We start from the raw sequence: 20,584 nt of genomic DNA on the forward strand, positions 1-20,584 counted from the left end.
TTTGTTCAGAGTGACAGGATAAAATGAAGTGATGGGATATTTTTATTTGCATGGCACTTAAAATTCTTTTTTTTTTTTTTTTTTTTTTTTTTTTTCCCCCAGCAGAGCTTGTAGTCACGGAGAGGTTCATTCATTGTCAGCAAACACCTTCCCTGTCAGACTGAAAGTCATGTCCCGGTTTCTCCTTTTGTGTTCTCCAGAATGTGTGTGTGAAAATCACCAGCTTGGCTGCTGGGAATGTTCCGACCTCACCCACCTCCTTGATGTGAACTTTCTTTCCTGATGCCCCCATGTCCCAATACCTGAGAGGTTTGCCCCAGAAGCAGCTTAGTCAAGGGGGGAGCTCATTTTCCAGTTCTTTTTGGTCAACAGTTTTCCCATTGCCAGCAAGCAACGAGGTTTGGAAGTGGGTTTGTGATTTTTGTCTGCTAGAAACCTGATTGAGGCACTGAAGTGACTTCTGTTCCAGTTGGCAAGGCATGATCTTTTAATCATGGCTGTTTTATACTGAAAACAAAGCCTGGCACCATAATTGTGCTGGGTTTATGCTACTGGAGGACCACTGGTTACAGCATGTTTAAACACAACAGGGAGAAGAATGGAGGGTATGGAATTAATACTAGATAAAACCACAGGAGTGAGAGACTCATTAAAAACTATCAAGCCATGGAGTGAAAAATTGTGGGAGAGAAATGACACCAAATGCCAGAAAGCAGTAAGTGTTGGAAGATAAGGGCAGAAAGTTATTTGTCTGACAGTCCTTCAGAGAGGATAAAAAATTGGCTTAAAAATGAGCCTGATAACAAAGTCGTATCTAATTACTCTACATGCAGAAGTGATTTTTCCTTGAAATACTAGAATTTTCTATTCTAATGCAGAAAAAGAAGGTAGTAGCAAAGGAATTTGATAGATTTCAAATGGAATATTAATTAGGAACAATTCGAAAGTCCAGCCAAAGATCTATTTAAATTAATGCATTTCTAATGGAAATTATTGTGCCACATTTTCCTAAAATAAAATAACTCGTTAAGATATTATGTCTGCATATGTTTGAAGTAGACTTTGACCATTAGGAAAAAAAATAAAGCAAAAGTCAAAGGAATGCACTGCAGAGTGTGGAATGGCTGCTGTGCTGGGGGCTGTGTGGGGCTGGGTGGCCTTGGCTTTGCAATGCAAACATGAGACCTGGTGAATGGTGATGCATCTGTCTGTACACCTGCTGACATTTTGCAGAAAATGAGACTTAGAGACTTAGTGCATTCAATATATCACAGGAGCCTACAAGAGTGCTGATCTTTTCAGTGTTGTTGGGAAAAGCAGGCAGGTGTGTGATGCAGAGGAGGCACCAAAGGCAAAGGAGACAGGGAATGGCTGAGCCAATGAGTGCTCTTTGATTGCAGCACATCTGTTCCCTTTGAGATGGCTGCATGAAGCACACAGACCCTTTGCACCATCCCTATGGCTCAGCCCTTGTTGTTGCTATGAAACAGCTTTGAGCAGGAAGAGTTTTCTCTGTACTGATGTTTAAAGATGACTGTCAGGTATCCCCCATTGTGACTGGGGTAACTACAGCCTCTGCTGATGGTTCTTGGCTGGTCTGAGTGCTGTCTACTTATAGGTGGAGCTTACACCCTTTGCTTTCCAGGCTGTTGTCTGATCCTAGGGAAGTCACCCCACAAGGCACATGTTGGTCCTTGGCTTCCACCATCAGAGCCTGCTCCAGGATGTTCAGTTGAGGCTCCACAAATGTTTGCTCCTCTGTCCTCTGCTTCAGTTTCCTCACTGAATTTTGACTGCTGAGAGACTATGTCAAGGGGAGAGATGAGCTCTACCTGGCAGGGAAGGTGAGGAGCAGGCACCTGGTTACTGTCCTGGCAGTGCTGGCATGGAGTGCGATCCAGCATCCTGAGGATGCTTTGCAGTGTCCTGTCCAGGGCTGAACAGGGCTGATTGAGAGAGACCTTGCAAGAAGATCTTGAAAATTAAGGGTTAAAATATGGTCAGCTGGACTTTAAGTAGCAAGCAGTATTCAAAACAGAGCGGACAAGTGGGATGTGAGAAGCCAGAATATGCAGGCACTGGGAATTGTGGGTGGCACTGAGGAGCCAAATACAAGAACAGAAACATATTTTAATATATACTTCCATTCCAGTCACAAGCACAAATTGTGAGGGGGGGAAATGCATCTCGAGCAACATATGTGTTATCTCGTGCCTCCATCTAAGTATACAAGCATGGGATTAATGTCTCTTTAACATAAAGCTGAAAGTTTGGTGTACAGATGGTTGGAAGCTGGGTAACAGCCTGTGTAGCTTGTAGCATAGATCTGTCTTAAATGCATGCCATCACCTAGCATTGTTTCTTACAAAATGTTACCCTCCAAATCCCTCCCTAGGCCACTTGGAAAGAGGCTGAGCTGCCTTTTCAGCACAGCACAGGCACACTCTGGAAATTATTGGCCAGTGAGTCTGACCTCAGCTGGGCTGGGTAAGAATCTCATTGTGATGGAATGAGATGAGAACACAAAGTGGTGGGAGAAATATGAGTTGATAAATATCAGACAGTGTGGCTAAATCTTGTCATACAAATGTAGTGGGATCTCAGCCCCCACCCCCCAATGCCTTTGAAGGTGATGATGTGGTGAGCAGAGCTGCACACAGGAGGCTCTGGACACAGACATCTGTGAGACACTTGATGCAGTGAGGCACAACAGACTGATGGGCAGGATTAGTAGGTACAAAATGTGCCTGGGAGATGGCAAAGGAGAAAATGTGACTGGCATGCTGAAAAACTCATTGCATGCAGATTTCAGAGCCATGCACAGGCAAGTAACAAGCAGACCTCAGACTGTGCAAAACAAGTACTATCAATGCTTTTTGCAGGTGAGGAAACAGAGGCCCAGTGAGATGACAAGGAGAGCAATTAAACTGGAAGCCAGGAGTGAGTTCCCAGCACAGGCTGAGGAATACTGGAAATAAGGTTTTTCCAGTAGTTCTGTGGAGGTGATAAATGTTAGGGGGAACCTGATGGTGTGCATCCTCTAATCCTGATGACAGCTCTCTAATCCTGGGAATTATGGGGGAAATCAATGTGAAGATTGTTTTCTGTGTGTGTATAGGTTCAGAAATGAAGGCTCCACCTTACCTGTGTCTGGGAGCTTGGCTTTGGCTGCTGGGCAGTGTTAGCACCATCTAATCTCTGTCAACTTTTGTGCACTGAAATGCAAACAGTTTTTTACTGTCCTTTGGGACAGGGTGTTTTAAGGATGCAATTTGGAGAGTGGAAGAGGTGCCTAGGAGCAGGGGCTTTCAATGGTCTAAACCAGCTGTCTCACAGTGGGTGGGTTATTAGCCTACTGCCAGCACCTTTTCTTTGGCTTTGATCAATACAGATGTTTACTTCGGTGGCACCACAGGAACAGGCTGTGAGAAGATAAACGATTTTTTAGAATGGTTTGTTCAGTCTCACATGGCCCTTTTTGCTCATACAAAGTGCCAACAAAGGAGCAAGTCCTCCTAAAGGTTACTGCTTCCTTCAGCTCCCACCTGAAGCTCCTTTGTTAGCCCAGACAGATTTGGGCAGCAGTCCTGCTGATGGCCTTGTACAGAGAACACCAAACAAGGGCAGAAGTGATTCCCTAGCAAGGATGTCACACAGGATTCAGGATTCACCCTTTTGTTCTGATACTGCGCAGCACTGGGCTCTGTGCACGACTGGCAAAGCAGGTAAGTGTGTCCATCAGGGCCTTTATATCCCACTGTGGCTGTTTGGTTGCTGGCTCTCATGCTCAAAACAGAGCTGTGAACTCCCTTTCTTCCAGCCACCAGCACTGGCCTGCAGAGTGGAGATCTGGTCCTGAGCAGGTTGCTGCCTGCAGATATCCCTGGTATCAGACACAGCTGTTTGGACAGTTCTCTGAGTCATTAATCCAGGTGAGTATTGAGGTAGTTTCTGATCTCAATTGTCTCTGTGCTCCCTTGTCCCATGGATACATCCACAGATTGATTTTTCATTTGACTGAAGGACAAGGCCCCTTCCAGATCCCTCAGCAGCGTGTGGCAGGGGCAGCACAGCTGCCTGACTCATATTCCTCGTGCCTGCCCCTGGCCTGGCAGTCAGACCCTTTCTCAGGCTGTGCTATTTCTGGCTGCTCTCAGATTCATGACTGTGTCCCCTTTCACACAGGAGTTTGAATTTCCATCTCGTGCTGACACGCCTGTGCTGCCTGCTCCTGCACGTGTTGGCTCTGCCTCCCCAAGCCTCCTGCTTCCCAGGTGAGTGAGCGTGGGGCATGGTAGCTCTAATTCCACCTCTCCATCCCATTGCACTGCTGGTCACCTGCTTGGGAGATGATGGAAAGGACTCATGTCTGAAACACTGTGAAGGGCAAAGCCACCTCAAGAGTCTCCACCTTCCCTGGCCAACACGAAGCAATTATTCAAGCCTCTCTCTCTCTCGTGAATAGTTTTGATATCATGTTCCTTGAGCACAATATCCTCAGAGCAACCTCTGCTGCTTGAGCCCTGGATCCCTGCTGCCTGTCACTTTATTTTTGCCACCCCTGTCTTGATTATTGATGAGAGCAATTTGCAGTACGTGCTGCTGTATTCAGCAGGAACAAACTAGGTGTACAAGAGAAAAAAGTATTGCTGTCCTCTTTGTAGGAGACTGAGCAATGTGCTTCCAAATCTCTGCACACATAGACTGTCATTGATTCATGCTTCTGTGGACAACTCTGTCATTTGCAAACAAATGGCTGTGGTTCTTCAAGGCTTTGCTGCACCTCAGGCTGCAGCTGGGCTTCATGTTCATGCTATGGAACATGTGCCCAATCTGTATCTGTCAGTGCTACCTAATGAAAAAGCTAAACATCATTTCTTCTGCAGGATTCTCTAATGGTTCAGGTTTAATTTCAGTGTTGCTGAGTGATTTCCTATTTAGACGATGATAAATAAAAATTGAACATGCAGAACAGATCCCTAACTAGTGATACTGCAAATTTAAATTATGCCCTGACAACATCCCTGCAATCCCTTTCTGAAAAGGAAACTGAGGCAGCCAGGGGTGGCCAAGGAAATACAGAATCTGAATGCTGGAAGCAAATCTTTTGCTGGCAGCACAGGGTCCAGTTAACCCCTCTGTGTGCCAGCCAGGGGCTGGGCTGAGTTACCAAGGACATAAATGGAAATCTCTGGAAAAGCTGGTTGCAGTGATTTAAGGCAATCCCATCCATGAGTTTCTGCTCTATTCCTCTGCCAGACACAAATGTCACTGCAGCAGAGACTGCAGAAAGGAACCTGCTCCTGTGCCTCAGCCCCTCCAGTCCAAGCCTCATGAGTGCTTAGAAACCTAGAGCTGAAACATGAAATGGTTCAACAGTAATAGAATTTATTCTCTCTTGTTTTTGCAGTGAGACTCCTCTCATCTGAGGGGTTTCTGTGAGAATTCATTCCTAGAAGCTATTGGAATGGAAATTAAATGTTTTACTGGATGTTTATGTGTGTTACTGCTGCCGTGGTCTGTGCAAGTGATGCCTGTGCACAGTTATCACTCCTGACATCAGTGTTCAGCATCTTAAGAAGCTGTTAATGTTCATAGTCCAGAATTTTAGTGCTGTAGAAATCCTAAATGGAAATCTGAACTGCATCAACCTTCCACTTGAAAATAGATAAATACATGTAAAGAATCAGGAACAGTTTGGGAATGTAGGAGGGTTGTGCAATAAATCTGGCACTTGCTGTCTCGGCAATGGAGCAGTAAGAAGGAAAACCTCACAGCATTTTTGTGTAGCTGAAGCAGCTCATGGATGCACGTAGCATTTCCACAGACCTTTCAAAAAATAGAAGCCAAAATCTCAGCCTCAGTCATTAAAATGACCATCATGGACTGGAAGGACTGTTTCAGTCACTCTCTGAGCAGCACAGCCCATAAGAGAGCTCTCAAAAACCTTTCACTATCTTGCCCCAGGGCATGGGCTGGGAGCAAGGGTTGGCCACTGACTGAATGTTCAAGCAGCAGCATCCACCCAAGGGCTGAGCTTCAGGCTGGGGTTGGGGAACTGCGATGAGTTCTGTACTGGAAGTTCTAAGGGTGAGGCCTAGAGGTGCTTGGTGGGGTTGTAACTCAGCATCCCTGCATGGCAGTGACTCTGTTTTACTTTGTGTACATGGCCTTTGGTAGAGGAAGAGCAAGATATGGATAAGAGTGTGAAAATTTGAGTTTTAGGGACAAGATGTGCAACTCACACTGTCTTTTTATGGACCCTCGTTTAGCCAGACCTTTCTGTGGTGATGGCAGGTGGTCTGGGCTTTTGTGTTGTTGAGGAAAAGAATGGCTAATTAAAAATTCTTTAGTTAGATTAGTCCCAGATGTTTCACAAAGCACTGTTATAAACATCTGTCCAGCTGCTTTAGCAAAATCTAGTTTGGTAATGCTATTGGTTTTCAGTTTAAGAAAATACACTTGATGAAGTTTTAATTTTTGGCTCAAGTTTGTATAAATATTTAAAGATTTATCAGATTAATAGGACTTCACGATAAGTCCAGAAGCATTCTTCTACTAAACAAATGCAAGTAGTGTCCTTTTAGACACAGCAGCAGCCTCCAAAGATGGATGACAGCTCTCAGTTTGATTGTCAATTACGTGTTTATATTCTCTTTGACAGATAATTTTTTCATGGTGATTTACTCTTCCTCATAATTAGATGTAGCAATTAGAATGTCTTATTTATTATGCTGGAATTTTCTTCTAATGATGCTGTAGCTCAATGGTCTCAGACACCTGTTCCACAGCAGAGCAAGCATGGGAGTTAATTCTCCATAGTTCAATCTGTTTCTTCTTCTTTTTTTTTTTTTTTAATCCCTTTGAATCATCTCAGTCTCCTGATATTAGGGAACTTCCACTGTTTTCCCAGCATATTTCCTATCCCCAGCTGATGTATGTTGTGTTATCCTTATCCAAGCTGCTGCCTCCCAGATCTGATCAGCTGGCTTGCTATCTTTTGCTGGGCAGCAGCATCCCTCCTCTTTTGTCTCAGAAAACAGATGCTCTGCCATGTCCCCTTGGAACCCCAAGGAACACTTTTTCATTTCACCATCAGTGCGAAAAAATGGACGGAGATGGAAAACACACACAGAGAGCTGAGCACCTGGCAATGTTGGCAGCACTGCCCGTGGCTGTGTATCCTCTTGTCCTTGGGCCCTTAAAAAGCAGCTTTCCCTGCTCCCTGTCACAAAGCATGAGCTGCAGTAAGGCTGAGAGCTCCCAGCCAGGGACAGAATTCAGCACCAGGGTTGATAGGCAGGATATGGCTGTGTCTATGTTCCATGTAAATTTATTAAAGGGGTAAATTAACCACAAATAGACATCCCCATAAGGTGATTGTGTGTCACAACGCCCAGTTTGCACAGAAAAGGTTGCAGCATTTGCACACCCCAGTGAGGTGCACAGTAACACAGTTTAAATGACTGGACACAGTGGTATCCTTACAAATTCTTGCAGTTGGTGTCTTCCAGCACAGGGGAAGAGCCACATGGAAGTAAGTCCAAATGCAGCCAGACCACAGCACTCAGAGCTGTGCTGAGTGTTTTTAAGGGGGTGCTCCTAGGAGAGGGTCCTGTGTCTGATAGTTTCTAGAAGGCAGAGAGATACGGGTTTCAGGTTACTTCCCACCATCTGGACTTCAGAAATGCTGAAGCTGGGCAAGGACACAGCACTGCAGAACAGCTCTGATGGGCAGCAGCTGGGCTGCACTGTCCCTTCTTCACCTGGTGCAAAAGTGATACCCACAGTCTGGCTGGGCCAGCTGGGGAGCAGGAGAACTGGCCCAGGGGGGAGAGCAGCACGCCCAGGAAGCAGTGACCTGCCCTGAAAACCTGAAAGCAGCAGTGAGTGTGATGTTTCCTTGGTGCATCTGCAGAATAAGGCAACATTTGTAATTTTTTTAGCACAGTGTGTAGGGCTGTAGAAGGTGAACAGTGCTGGTTTTTGGCTATAACATGATTTATGGGTTCTTTTGGACAGGAAGACGTAGCATGAGCACACGTGTATGCACATATATTTTCTTCCTCCTCCACCAGGTTCTTTTGGCTGAAGGAGAACCCAGATACCCATTTTGAAGACCCACAGAGCCTGTAAGCTTAAATTCAAAGGTGAAATCTGTAATGCTTGCACCTAGGTCTGGAGGCTGGTGTTGTTCAAGGGGAGGTCCTGCAAAGAAGTAGAAACCTGGTTAGCCTTCAGCTATGGCCCACAGGGCAGAGAGAAAGAGACAGAGGGAAATGAAACAGGATTACAGCCCCAATGCTGTGAATGATGCTGGTGCTGAAAGAGGACCAGGGCTCCCTGAGTTACCTGTGGAAGCACAGGCTGTAACCTGCTTGGCCAATCTTTTCTGCTTTAGATTCCCGTGGTGGACAGCCAGAAATACTTGTGGGACAGGTGACACTGGGTAGGTTTGACATATTTCTTCTGTTGGCTTTGCAATGCTGCCAGTGTCTGTGGGCATTTCTGTCAGTTTGGCTCTTGTTCCTTTGGGGGCTGATGACTCAAATATTCATTCTTTCTGTTGTTTTGGTCTTGATTTGTTTATTTGAGTTTTTTTTTGTTTGTTTGATTCAGAGGGAGAGAGAGGTGGAATGGGGAGCTTAGAAAACAGAATTAAATGCTTGAGGTACCAAAGGCTATACCAAAATCTCCAGGAGGCGCAGCAAAGAATTATGTTTCAGGTCAATTTAGATTTCTAGAAATCAAGCTGTTGATTAAACCTCAGATCAAAAGTGCTCCTTTGGATACTTGCTCTGTGCCCCCACCATTGCCATAAAACAAAAGCAATGCTGAAAGAGTGTGGTAGGTCTGGGCTCACTGCATGTTTAAGAAAGAAAAGCTGTTCCATGACCTTGCAAAGATCTGGTTTTCTGTTTCCTCACCTCTGTAACCCCTGGCTTCTTCATCTCTCTCTCAGAATCTCTTGCAGACAGTAGGGGAGCAGCAAGCAGTGGTCTGTGGATGCTGCTGGATCAGGTCCCTGCCCCATGGCATCTCCACTGAGTTCTCCACCTTCTCAGCCACCTCCTTTGGGTCTTTCCCAACTGCACAAACCAAGTGGGAACTAAATTATCTCAAAGACTTCAGTCCCTCTTCCAACCCTGGTTGAGAAGGGCTGATGAATGAAGTGCAGGATGAGGTGGAGGTCTGTTTCCAAAGAACCTATGCTAAAAAAATAATGCAATTATGCAAACGTGCCCACCAAGTTTAGGAACTGCTTGCAGTCCCTGCATACAGCGTGGGGTGCAGTGGAAAGTGCTGCTGCTCCTGTCTGAGGCTGTGACTCTTCCAAGGACTCTGTGTCCCTTGGTGTGTCACTGATTGTTGTGCTTCAGGGCCATTCCAGGTGGAAGGGAGAAAATGGGGCCCATTCCCTGGTGGATTTTGGGCTCTTTGGGTTAACTCTGGCCACATGGAGGGAACTGCACAACAGGGCCTCAAACTTGGCTGAGGCTTTTGTGTTTCTGGAACACAAACAGCAACTATCTTTCAGCTTATTAGAATCCCAGTGTGTATCTATTTACATAGCTGTGTAGTCCATGAATGTTTCTCATGAAGGTTCTTTCCAAGGCACGTAGAGTATGTAAGGCTATTGCTGTGCTACTGCTGCCCATTTCTCCAGCTTCAGCTTTCCTTTCTGCAGCTTAGGCACCCAAGTCCAAGCTGCCAGTGGTTCTGACACTATTTGGATGTCTAAAAATGTGCACTAGGATTTTTGATGTTTTTCCCATTTTTAATTGGCAACCAAGGGAAAGCTTTTGGCGTGGAGAGGATTAACGAAGCGTTTGGTTGAAGTGATGGTTGTGACTCGTGTTTTGCCAAGCAGAGACAGGTCAAATGATTCGGGTGGAAAACAAAACCCAGCTCCGACTGGCAACAGGCTCAGCACATCGATCCCCACCTCCTCATCTCCTCTCTCACTCCGAGCATGTCCTTGGAGCACCTCGCAGCACAGCATGGGGTCGTGCCGGGTGGCCAGCCGGACCTTCAGGGAGAGGTGAGGGAATATTCCCACCGGGAGAGGGGAGGTGGCCAAGGGGAGGGCAAAGCGAGCCCTGGGGGGCTGCTTTAAACTGCGCTCCCCGTGCCTCAGTTTCTCTCGCTACGCTCGGAGCGACTCCAGGGGCGGGAGTGGGGCTGGGGAGGGGGGGGGAGAAGAGGACGGGGAGCGCCCGGGCCGAACCTCCCCCGCGGCACCGGAGCTGCCCGGGCCGAACCTCCCCCGCGGCACCGGAGCTGCCCCGGCTGGGGCGGTCCTGACCCCCCCGCCGCGGAGCTGTCCTCAGCCGCCGGTGCTGAACCGCGGTGGCGGAACCTGCGCTCCCTCCCCGCGGAGCTGCCGCGGGAGCCCCGCAAGTTCCTGTGTGCGGAGCAGGGAGCGGGCAGCGGCGGCGGCTCCGTCGGGAAAGGTAAGGGGGGAGCGTTTGCGGGAGAGGCGCTGCCCCGGGAGGGACACGGGGCACCCCAGCATCCCTGGCACTGGAGATGAGGGGGATGGGTTCTCCGTGGGTGTCCCCCCGGCTGCACCGGAGGGGTCCCGGGACTGTGGGAGACACTGCAGCAGGGCAGTGCGTGTCCCAGGCACTGGTGTTTGTGTCACACATCACACAGAAAGCTTTAGGGGGGGTGTGTGTGTGTGTGTGCATGGGCTTGTACCCCTCTCAAAGGGGCTTGCAAGAGTCCTGGGTGGCAAGTGGGAGGCAGAAAGCAGAGTTGTTCTGTCTGTAACCAACCGGGACAGGCAGCCCTGGCACAGGAAAACTCTGTAATCTCCAAAGTGATATTGGGTTAAGGGACTGAGTGTTGCCTTTCCTTACACTGCACCCTGTCCTTCAGAGCAGTCATTCAGCTCTGCTCTTTGCTTCTCCATGACTTTTGAAGGCTTGCTGGGTTTGCTAGGCAGGCAGCAGTGTCTGAGCTTCCCCTCTGCTAGGAACTGCAGAAATCGATTCCTGCTATTTACTATTGAAAGACACTGGAGGTCAGCTGAGTTTCCAGGCTCATCAGGTTTCCTCCTCCTCTTCAAGAGAGGTTCTGGCTTTTCTTCATCTGCCTGAAGAAAAGTGACTGGACAAATCTGGAGAGGAAAAGGGCAAAACCAACAATCACACAAAATAAAATGTATGGTTTTCCAAGCAGACAGAGTGCGTGTGACCTGGCCAGTCCAGCTGTGCTGGTGTCCTTCAGGTGCCAGGTATGGACATGAGGTTTGGGTTTGATTCTTCCTGTGAACACAAGATTAGTGTCTGGGAAGCAAAAGACAAGGGTTTCCTGGTAATGTACCTGTGGCAGCAGCTGCTTGGAAAACTTCATCTCATTTTGAAGCCTGATTAAATTGAGAGGAAAGGAGCTTTCACAGCCTGTCTCTTCTCAGAGAGGAGTCTGAGCAATGGATCTTAAATCAAATTCAGCAGCTTTGTATGCCCAAAGATTACCTGGCCAGGCAGTCTGATTTTAAAGGGATGCATTGTGCCAGCTGAGTAGCCCCTGATGAGACATTGCCATCTGAAGTCCTTCCCAGAGGAGTTACAGATTCAGTCTTGATTGAGCATAGTCCTGTTTTTGAAATGTTTTAGAGTTGGAAGAAAGCTCCAACAGCTGTTTCTGTCAGAAATGAGAGTGAGTGGGCTCAGTACCTGCACTGATGGTTCTGCAGTTTGTGACTGCAGAGGAGGAGGCTTGTGCAAGGTGCCAAGGGCCCCCCTCTGTCACACACCTGAGGGAGCAGCTCAGAGAGGGGGATGCCCTTGGGCAGGTTTCCAGCAGACAAGCAGAACCAGAATAGGTTTGAAGTGGCAGGGAAGCAGGTTACTCGCTGCCTCATTTCCACAAGGGTAAAGACCAGGTAGGCAACTGCTGGGACCAGGTGTGGAGAGGTCCCACTGTCCTCTAAAGACAGCTCAAAAAAGCTCAAACAAGTTGTACCACCTGCATCTGGTAGGGAGAAAGAATTTACAAGCCCCTGGTGAAAGCAGCAAGGGGAAAAGAGATTTTTGCAATACTTTCTATACTGATCCTGGCTTTACTCACCTGTATGCTGCACACAGCTGCAGTAAGTGTACAGGATCTACTTTGTGATTTAGTTTCAGACAAAGATGAGAGCTCTCTATATTTCTATAAAACTGATTTATTGCCCATGTGTCAATGACATCAGCATATCTATCAGTGCACGAGATGCATTTGTATCAATTTCTGCAATACGATGTGAGGTGTGTGCTTCACAAATAGCTCAAGCACAACCATAATAATAAGGCCTATCCCAAGTAATATGTCAGAAATAGAAATCCCTCTCCCCTGGATTACTGTTACTTTTTGCCAGCTTGATCTCACAGGATGCTCGCAGCTTCCCTTGATGTATTGCAGGATGGGAGACCTGCCAGGAATCTGAAGGAAATGAAGTCCTGTGAGCTTTGCCAGTTCTCTCCTTCCTTTGCCACGTGTGTGCATGCACGCTGAGGAGCAGGAACAATTCCTTCCAGGCTGCTTGTGCAAGGTCTTGCCCTGTCTTGTCGCCAGTGCAGCTGTGTGACCACAGTCCCTCCTTTTTCCCAGGCTCCATCTCCTTAGTACGTATGCTTTGCTGAAGCATCTTGGAGATGTGGAGTGCTTGTGCTGTGTTCAGCATGTCTGCTTCCAAGGGCTCTTCAGGAAGAATGAAATATGGCCTAGGGGAGAACTGTGGATGATCAGAATTTCAGTAATGATTTGCTCAGCCCTAAATAAAGGTTGTTTTCAATTAGGTTAATGAAGAATGTCATCCTCGTGGCCAGAATCAGTCCTGTTCAGGGAGGTATAAATCACCTTTCCCATACCATGGACACTATACCTTCCAAAGGCACAGGAGAATAAAGGAAGTTATTTTCACAGTGCTATGGAGCATTTAGCACCCAGGATGCTCTGTACAGGAGCTGAACTGAGCAGCCTTTCACCACCAGGACTCTGTTCTCCTGCCTGCCCATAGTACAAGGGTGGCTGCCAGGACCTAGCATCTCTACATCCTCTTCTCCTGCTGGATTCACTCTTCTCTGCCCGAATTTTTCTCCCAGCATGAGAGAGTCCCAGCCTCATTCCCAGGTGCCACTCTGCAGCCTGGGACATGGCTCTGGCACTCTGGAGTTATTAACTTCCTATGAGCTTCCTGAGCACTTGGGAGCCTTTGGCTCAGCTGCACAAAATAACAGGGAAACTAATTAGGCTGATAAAACTCCGTGAGTGAGTCAGGCACCTTGAGAAAGGAAATTACTTTTTACTACTTTGTTGTTGTTCATACATGTGCTCGAGTTCTTCACTGTCTGCACTGCTGGCAGCACGAGTCAGACTCAACTCCTTTGGGAGAAGGAAGGTCTCAGCTTGGAGCAGTCATTATTGGGGTGACAATTCCTTCCTGTCCCCAGCTGCAGGGCCTCCTATGCTGGGGTTTGACAAACAGCTTGTTGCAAGTCCCCTTGCCTGGATGGGGGCACATCTCACAGCAGAGGCAATTGATTTGCCACTGGGAGGGGGCATGAGCAGTTCTTGGCTGCATTGCAAACAGAGTTCAGGCCAAGTTTCTGCTGATGAGGACATGGGGACAGGCAGTGCCACCTGAAGGACAGGTCAAGCCTAGAGGAGGAGAGGAGGGCTCTGCAGAGCACAAAGCTTCCAGCTCCCAAGCAGCTCCAAGTGTGCTGCTGCAGTCAACACATGGCCCAGACCTGCAAAGGAGTTTAGATCCAAAGGCTAATGCTAATCAGGGAAATCCGTAATTGAAGAAATGGTAATCAAGTGAGATTACCAGGCTGATCCTGTTACGGGCCCCGTGCCCGGCCACGAGGTCAGTGCTGGACACTGAGCAGTGAAGGTGGGGCCAGTGGTGGGGCTGGGGCTGCAGCCTGGTTGTAGCTCAGTGCCAGGAACAGGTTGCAGATCTGCCCTCCCCAAGAGCTGGGGACACTGAGCACTCCACTGTCAGCCAAAATTAACTCTCACTTGCATGTGTACCTTGCTTTGCAGATGGGAAACGTGTCCAATGTCTCTGTGTTCGCCTCCACCTTATCGGAAAGAGAAGACCTGATTTTTGGCACGCTCTATTTGGTCTTTGGTAAGGAAAGTCAGCCTGGTAGACCTCTTCCTGCTGCAGGCAGCCCAGGTGCCTGTCTGCCAGAAATGTTCAGGCCTTTCACAGTCACTGATGCTTCCAGGAGTGCTCAGTCATTAGCAGAATACTCAAACTGGCCCTTCCCCCCGGTCCTCTCCACCTTATACAAAAGGATGATCTGGCCAAAGTCTGGTGACTGCATTTTCCTCCCAGGAGAACTGCATATGCCACTTATGTTTTTAAATATTTGGAACAGCCACCTGATGCTCTGTTAGCATTACCAGCTTAGTAACTCTTGAAGGTGATCTGGAACTCTGGCTGGTCCATGCTTTCAGTGGAAGATGCAGGTGAATGTCCCGTGATTAGGAGCTGGGGACACCAGAAAGACAGCAGGAGGAACTGAGGGGCTGGAATGTGCTCTGAGGTGGCCTAAAGGCACATGATAGGTGCTGAAAAACCTTCCAGTTTTCTGGAAGAGTTTTTCATGCCTTCAAAGTTGGGAACCCAAGGGATGCTCATGCTGCTGGGACTGCCAGCAGTTCTGTAGGCACCTCCAGCTCCTAGGGGTGAGGAAAGATAATCAAGAGCATTTAGTGCAGATGGGTCTGTGGGAAAAATGCCTTGTGAGGCTGGAAACAAGGACAAACATCCCAGTATTCTACCCTTGAGCGATTCCAAAGCCATGGATTTGGCCCAGTCTTGCATGGGAATCCTTTTCCATGAGGAACCTTCAGTTGGCCATTCAGCAGCTTTGGAAGCTGGTTCTTACCATGATATTTAATTTACAGCCTAATCCATTAGGGAGACATTCTTGTCCTACCCCAAGAGCAGCAGAGATTTCCCTTCTGAGGACAGGACACTGAAGCTTTTTTTTTTTTTTTTACATAGCTGTTGTTATAAAATCTAAATCACCATTGTTGTTTTAAATAGACTAATAGCAAACAAAGAGCCTTCTTTTATTTAGTCTGGATTTTCCTTGATCTTCATAATGCCTTTCTTCTTGTTTATTTTGTTACGGTGAAATTGGACAACCCAAGCTCACAGGAGTGACATTGCCAGGAAGAAATTGAAAAGTGAAGGGGCCCAGCTCCTTGGCCTCACATCAGAAGAGCAATTGTACAAAGCTCCTGTTATTTATCTAGCTGGAAGGAAATGTCCCCTTTGCTCCTTCCAACTGAAAGAATTGAGTCTGGCCAGAGCCTGCACTCAGAGCCCATTGCAGTCTCATCCCATCCCTGCCCTCCTACCCAAGGCCTCTGTGGGATCTCAGGAAGGGATCAGATTCAGTGTAAAGCAGCTCCAGATGTGCTCAAAGAGCTCTGCAGGTCCCATGGGCTCCCCTGCTCAACACCCTCTGGAGAGGGAAGCCTCTGTAGACATGTCCAGGGTTTGCTTCCAAACATCTCAAGATGCTCCTGGCTCCTTTCCCAGCTCTGTTATGGACTTCACTGTTCCTCTGCCTTCTCTGCAGGCATCGTGTCCCTCTCTGGGAATTCTCTGCTCCTGCTGGTGGCCTATCAGAAGAGGTCTGTGCTGAAGCCTGCTGAGTTCTTCATTGTCAACTTGGCCATCAGTGACCTGAGCATGACGGTGACACTCTTCCCCTTGGCCACCTCCTCCTTCTTTGCACACAGGTACCTTGTGGAAACTCTGCTGCCCTGGCCCCTGGTGCATTGTGCAAACCTTGTCTTGAAATGGGGAGACCCCTGATAGGAGTGTGGAGGGACCCCAGGGGTCAGTCTGCTGGCACAGTGACATGTGTCCCACAGCAGGATGTTTTGCTGTTCCCTGTCCCTCTGGTTTATCCCACAGAGCTGCCTTAAAAGCTGTTTTGTGGTGAGTTTCCCAGCTGGCACCCAGCAGGGTGTGGGCACTGCAGTGCCCAGTGGTGTGTGCTGATGGGGATCAGGGCAGCTTCTGCACCCGTGGCTCCATCTGTGCTTGTCACTGGGATGTCAGGGAACAAATCAGGGACAAGATCATGCCCATGGTTTCTTGGGTGATCAGATTCTGGGATCCATGCAGGCTGTTGCAGCCATCCCAGCTTCTGGTGTGGGACCCAATCACCAGGAGTGCAACCGGAAAATACCAAGCCTTGCTCCAGAGACCATGGAGAACATTCTAGATGCTCTGGGCAGAGGTGTGGGCTGTATTTACCTTCAGGCTTTCCTTTGCAGGTGGCTGTTCAATCACACAGTGTGCACCCTCTATGCCTTCTGTGGGGTCTTGTTTGGGCTGTGCAGCCTCACCAGCCTGACAGTGCTCAGCACAGTTTGCTGCCTGAAGGTCTGTTACCCAGCATATGGTAGGTGCTGGGGTGTGTTATCTGACTTATACTTGCACCCCTCTCTGATTAATAATTTTTTTCTATGGGCCAGATCCACCTCTTCTAGAAAGGCTTTGCCCCAGGGCAACCTATTCCCAGACACTACACACTGCAGCAGGCTCTGGAGGCTTTTATTATTTGTGTGTTCCCCTCCCTGCACCCTGTGCCCTGTGCATGCAACTCAGCTGCCCCCTGCCTCACTCTAGGGCTCAGGAGCATCATCCAGAAAAGTGTCAGGGGGGTTGTCCTCCCTCTGTAGAAAAGTCCCAGCTTCTGGATCACCCAGGGCTGCAGGATGTTGAAGGGCCATACACAGATCTGAGCTCAGACTACAGCAGAATTTCCATCCTGGGATGTCACAAGTTCTGGCAGTGCAAGGCAGAGCTGCTTTCCCTCGTCCCTAGTGGGAGAGCCATAGGCCAAATGTATTTAATTCACTGAAATAATTAATACAAGAGGGCTGGGTTTGCCATGCTATAGCTCATTTCTGAAGGCCAATTTCCTCTGCAGAGCCCCTGAGAGTGTTTGCAGCTCTAAGCTTGGGTACCAGCTCTTTGTAGCTGGGACCCAGCGATGTCCCCTGTGTTTACAGCTCTTCCTTCTTAATTTCCTCAGCTCAGCTGCTAGTCCTCCACCTAGCATGTGTCTTCAGAACAGACTTTGTATTAAAGGCCACCCCCCCCCCCCCCCCCCAAAAAAAAAAAAAAAAAAAAAGTGAAAATCAAAGATGTTTGATTTTCACACCAGGGTGCACCCTCAGCCCCTTGCCCAGGGCTTGCTGCCCATCTGCCCCAAGCCTGCAGCTGCTGCCAGACACCACCATGCTTTGTCCCCAGCAGCTCACAGTGCCTCAGGGACAACACTGGAGCAGAGTCACCTGGGTTCTGTGCCAGCACAACACCTCAGGAGACCCCCAAAAAGGTGGAAGGAAAGATAAAGATGAAAGTTGGCTGTTAAAGGCAGCTCAGATACTGGTGGCTTTTCCCTGGGCAGGTTCTGGTACCTGGAGCTTATCTCCCCAGGACACCCCATCACATTTTCAGTGAGGAAGTGGCTAATCTCAATGTGCTTTTAACTGCTTAGTTTCAAAGAAAAATGTTACTGCTCTGTACGGATGAAGATTTAGCACTTTATCATGAGCTCTTAGAAGACCAGGGAATTAGAGATTTTAGGAGAATGGAATAAAAAGGAAAAAAATTCACCTCCTTTAATGCCAGTCTGCCAGAGAGAAAAAGCCCTTCCTATGACGGTGTCTGGAGTGGCTTTGGGCAGTTCCAGAGCCAGCTCTCCCTTCCCTGTGGGGACAGGAGCCATCCTCACCCCCACCCCTCTGCTGCAGGCAACAAGTTCTCCCCCTGGCACGCTGGGATGCTGCTGCTGGGTGTCTGGGCATACGCCCTGATGTTTGCCACGGCCCCCCTGGCAGAGTGGGGCAGCTACGGCCCCGAGCCCTACGGCACAGCCTGCTGCATCACCTGGAAGAGCTCCAGCAGGGAGGCCACGCTCTACATCCTCACCCTCTTCATCTTCTGCTACCTTCTCCCCTGCCTCCTCATCCTCATCTCCTACTCCCTGATCCTCTGGACCGTGCGGGTGTCCCGCAGGGCACTCAGGCAGCACACGTCCCCCCAGCGCAGCGCCCGCAGCGTGCACAGCCTGGTGGTGAAGGTAGGGCAGGGGCTGGGAGTGATGGGGGGGGGGGTCTCGGGGTGTCCCAGACCAACAACCTGTGGGCAGGGGGAGGTGGCAGGACCCCTCTGCCAGGCACTGGTGTCTGTCTCTGCTGGGGAATTCTGCAGGTGTCAGTATCAGTGTGGGTAGGAACACATTTCTCCTCCTTTAGAGCCATCAGCTGGAGGAGTTTTCATTTTTAAGTTATGTTGGAAAAGATCATAAAAGGAGCTTGCATGAGTCATTGTTCTCCAGACTACAAGCTAATACTATAATTTATCTAGGATATGTCAAAAAAAGAAAAAAAAAAAGAAAAAAGAAAAGAAAAAAAAAAGGAATGGATACCTTTTAAAAAAACCGACCAAACATGAAAGAAAAGAGCTTGGAAGCCTGGCCCCAAAGTGAATGTTCAGGTCTGCTTAGAGGACAGGGCCCGAGGAATTTGGTGCTGGCCTGGCCCCAGCCAGGTCACTGGGTGCATCCTACCTGTCTGTGTGGTGGGCTGAGGCAGTTCCCAGGTGGGATGGGTGTGAGTTCTCCAGTGGGAATCCAGGTTTATGTGCCCACACTGGGACGTGTTGAGTTACTGCCCTGACATCCCTGATGCTCCAGTGCAATGGGTCCAGAAGGCTGAGCCCCTCTCCCGGGGGATGTGACCCACAGTTTGGGGTCCTGTTGCTCATTGCAGTGGTTTCCAGTCTCAGGCTGGGTTTGTTGGGGTCAGCATCCTGTGTATACTACAAGAAGCTCACAGCACCACCATCTCCATCTCCTCTTGCAGCTGAGTCTTGCTGTGTGCCTGGGGTTTCTGGCTGCCTGGACTCCTTACGCCATCGTTGCCCTCTGGGCAGTCCTCGGGGATGCCAGCCAGGTCCCAGCACTGGCCTTTGTGCTCTCTGCTGTCTTTGCCAAGTCCTCAACATTTTACAACCCCCTGGTGTACCTGTTCTTCAAGCCCAACTTCCAGAAGTTCCTCTCCAAAGATATGGTGCTCTTCCAGGCCATCCGCACCCTCCTCTGTTGTGGCTGCCCAGGTGCTGAGCTCCAGCCCTTCCCATCTTCAGGCTTTGATGACCATCCTGGGGCTTGCAGGAGCTGCAATGACACTTTTGAGTGTTTCAGTAACTACCCCAAGTGCTACAAACTGCCCCAGGTGCCCAGCAGCTCGCCCAGGCGTGCTCCCCTGGCTATCCTGGCCAATGGAGCTGCTTGCCAGCCAGGGCTGAAGAGGGCAGTGCAGGTGATGGTCCTTGTCACACGGAAAAAGTCAGCCCTGGGCACTGCCAATGTGTCAGGGGAAGCTCTGCCATCAGGTGTCATGAAAGATCTTCTCTGAGCCCATCCCTGCCCGGCCATGTCCTACCAGCACAATGGAAGACAAACCCCAGTGCAACTTCTTTTCTCACCTACATATCTGATGGGTTCCCAGCATGTTCTGCAGATGAAATGACATGAAATGTTAAGACCAACCTTGCCTCCCCCTCTGGTTTGGCTCTTGTGACTCTGAGCCTGGTCTTTGTGCTTGCAAAAACCAAAACCAAACAAAAAAGTAGACCCCAGTGCCTGAGATCTGCCCAGGGTGCAACTTCAGGGTGCAGTTTCTCCTGCAGCTTGCTCTCTGGAACCTTGGCCTTTATTTTTCCATCCTGGTGCTCTCATGACCAAGTAGGAACTTGGTTGTCTAAAGAAAGTGTGCCTGGCAGAGAGGGCTGGGGCCAGGAGGCCCTGAGAGGCACCTCCAGCCCCAGTTCCTGCAGCCCCGCTGGCCACGTCCTGTTCTCTCCTGTCAGGGAATGGGACCACACTGCTCAGCTACCTCACTTGGGATTTTGAAGCATCTTTATATACCTCTCCAGAGACTACTCTCCAGGTGGCTGGGTTACCTGCTCCCTTGATTTGAGGGCAAACCTACCCACCATCCTACAGATGGAAATGGGAGCTTGCCTGTAGAGTTAGGATTTGGGGTTGAAATAATCCCCGTGTGAGTACCAGCAGCCCTGCAGACTCCACATCCCACCCCCATCACTGAGCTGCTCATGTCCCCAAGGCTTGGGCATGGCAGGAGCTGGGTTTGCTTTGCAGAGAATGAACAATGTGGCCAGGGTGCTGCAAGAGGTTGGTTGTGCCTCAAAAGACTGACAAATGCATTGTAGGTGATGAGAGGAGTGGGATGATGAGACCTGGGAAAGGTGCTGCTCTCCAGCTCCCCACCAGCCGTGTGGGAGCACTTCATGTGGCCACTGCTTAATGAACAAAACCACAGCCAGAGCTGCAGCATTAAGTCTGGATGTGCTAAATGGGAATGGATGTGCTAAATGGGAATGGAATGGATGTGCTAAATGGGAATAGGGAACCGAATTCTGCAGTGAATGCACAACCACAAGTGCTTGGTGCCTCTGCTGCCCACTCATCGTGTTCCAGAAACTGTACATTTTGAAAGTAAATCCACTCCTGCAAAACTGGCC

The 20,584-nt window shown here is 49.0% G+C and overlaps 1 protein-coding gene across 3 annotated transcripts; it reads left to right on the plus strand.

Annotated features, from left to right (window-relative positions):
• The first annotated feature begins 1,900 nt into the window (after positions 1–1,900).
• LOC139803689 (opsin-5-like) lies at positions 1,901–20,119 on the plus strand. Of its 3 annotated transcripts, XM_071760076.1 has the most exons (8): positions 1,901–3,725; positions 3,821–3,932; positions 4,186–4,274; positions 14,038–14,125; positions 15,594–15,756; positions 16,300–16,427; positions 17,788–18,116; positions 18,901–20,119. In XM_071760076.1, exons 4-8 carry the CDS (start codon positions 14,038–14,040, stop codon positions 19,453–19,455), a joined length of 1,263 nt encoding a protein of 420 aa, XP_071616177.1. In that variant the 5' UTR covers positions 1,901–3,725; positions 3,821–3,932; positions 4,186–4,274; the 3' UTR covers positions 19,456–20,119. The 3 variants fall into 3 exon arrangements, with proteins under 3 accessions (XP_071616177.1, XP_071616176.1, XP_071616174.1); XM_071760075.1 differs by having other exon boundaries at positions 1,901–3,932; XM_071760073.1 differs by lacking the exons at positions 1,901–3,725; positions 3,821–3,932; positions 4,186–4,274 and adding an exon at positions 8,635–10,042.
• Positions 20,120–20,584: the final 465 nt, after the last annotated feature.

This window comes from Heliangelus exortis, chromosome 16, assembly GCF_036169615.1.
Source record: "Heliangelus exortis chromosome 16, bHelExo1.hap1, whole genome shotgun sequence".
NCBI classification, from domain to species: domain Eukaryota; kingdom Metazoa; phylum Chordata; class Aves; order Apodiformes; family Trochilidae; genus Heliangelus; species Heliangelus exortis.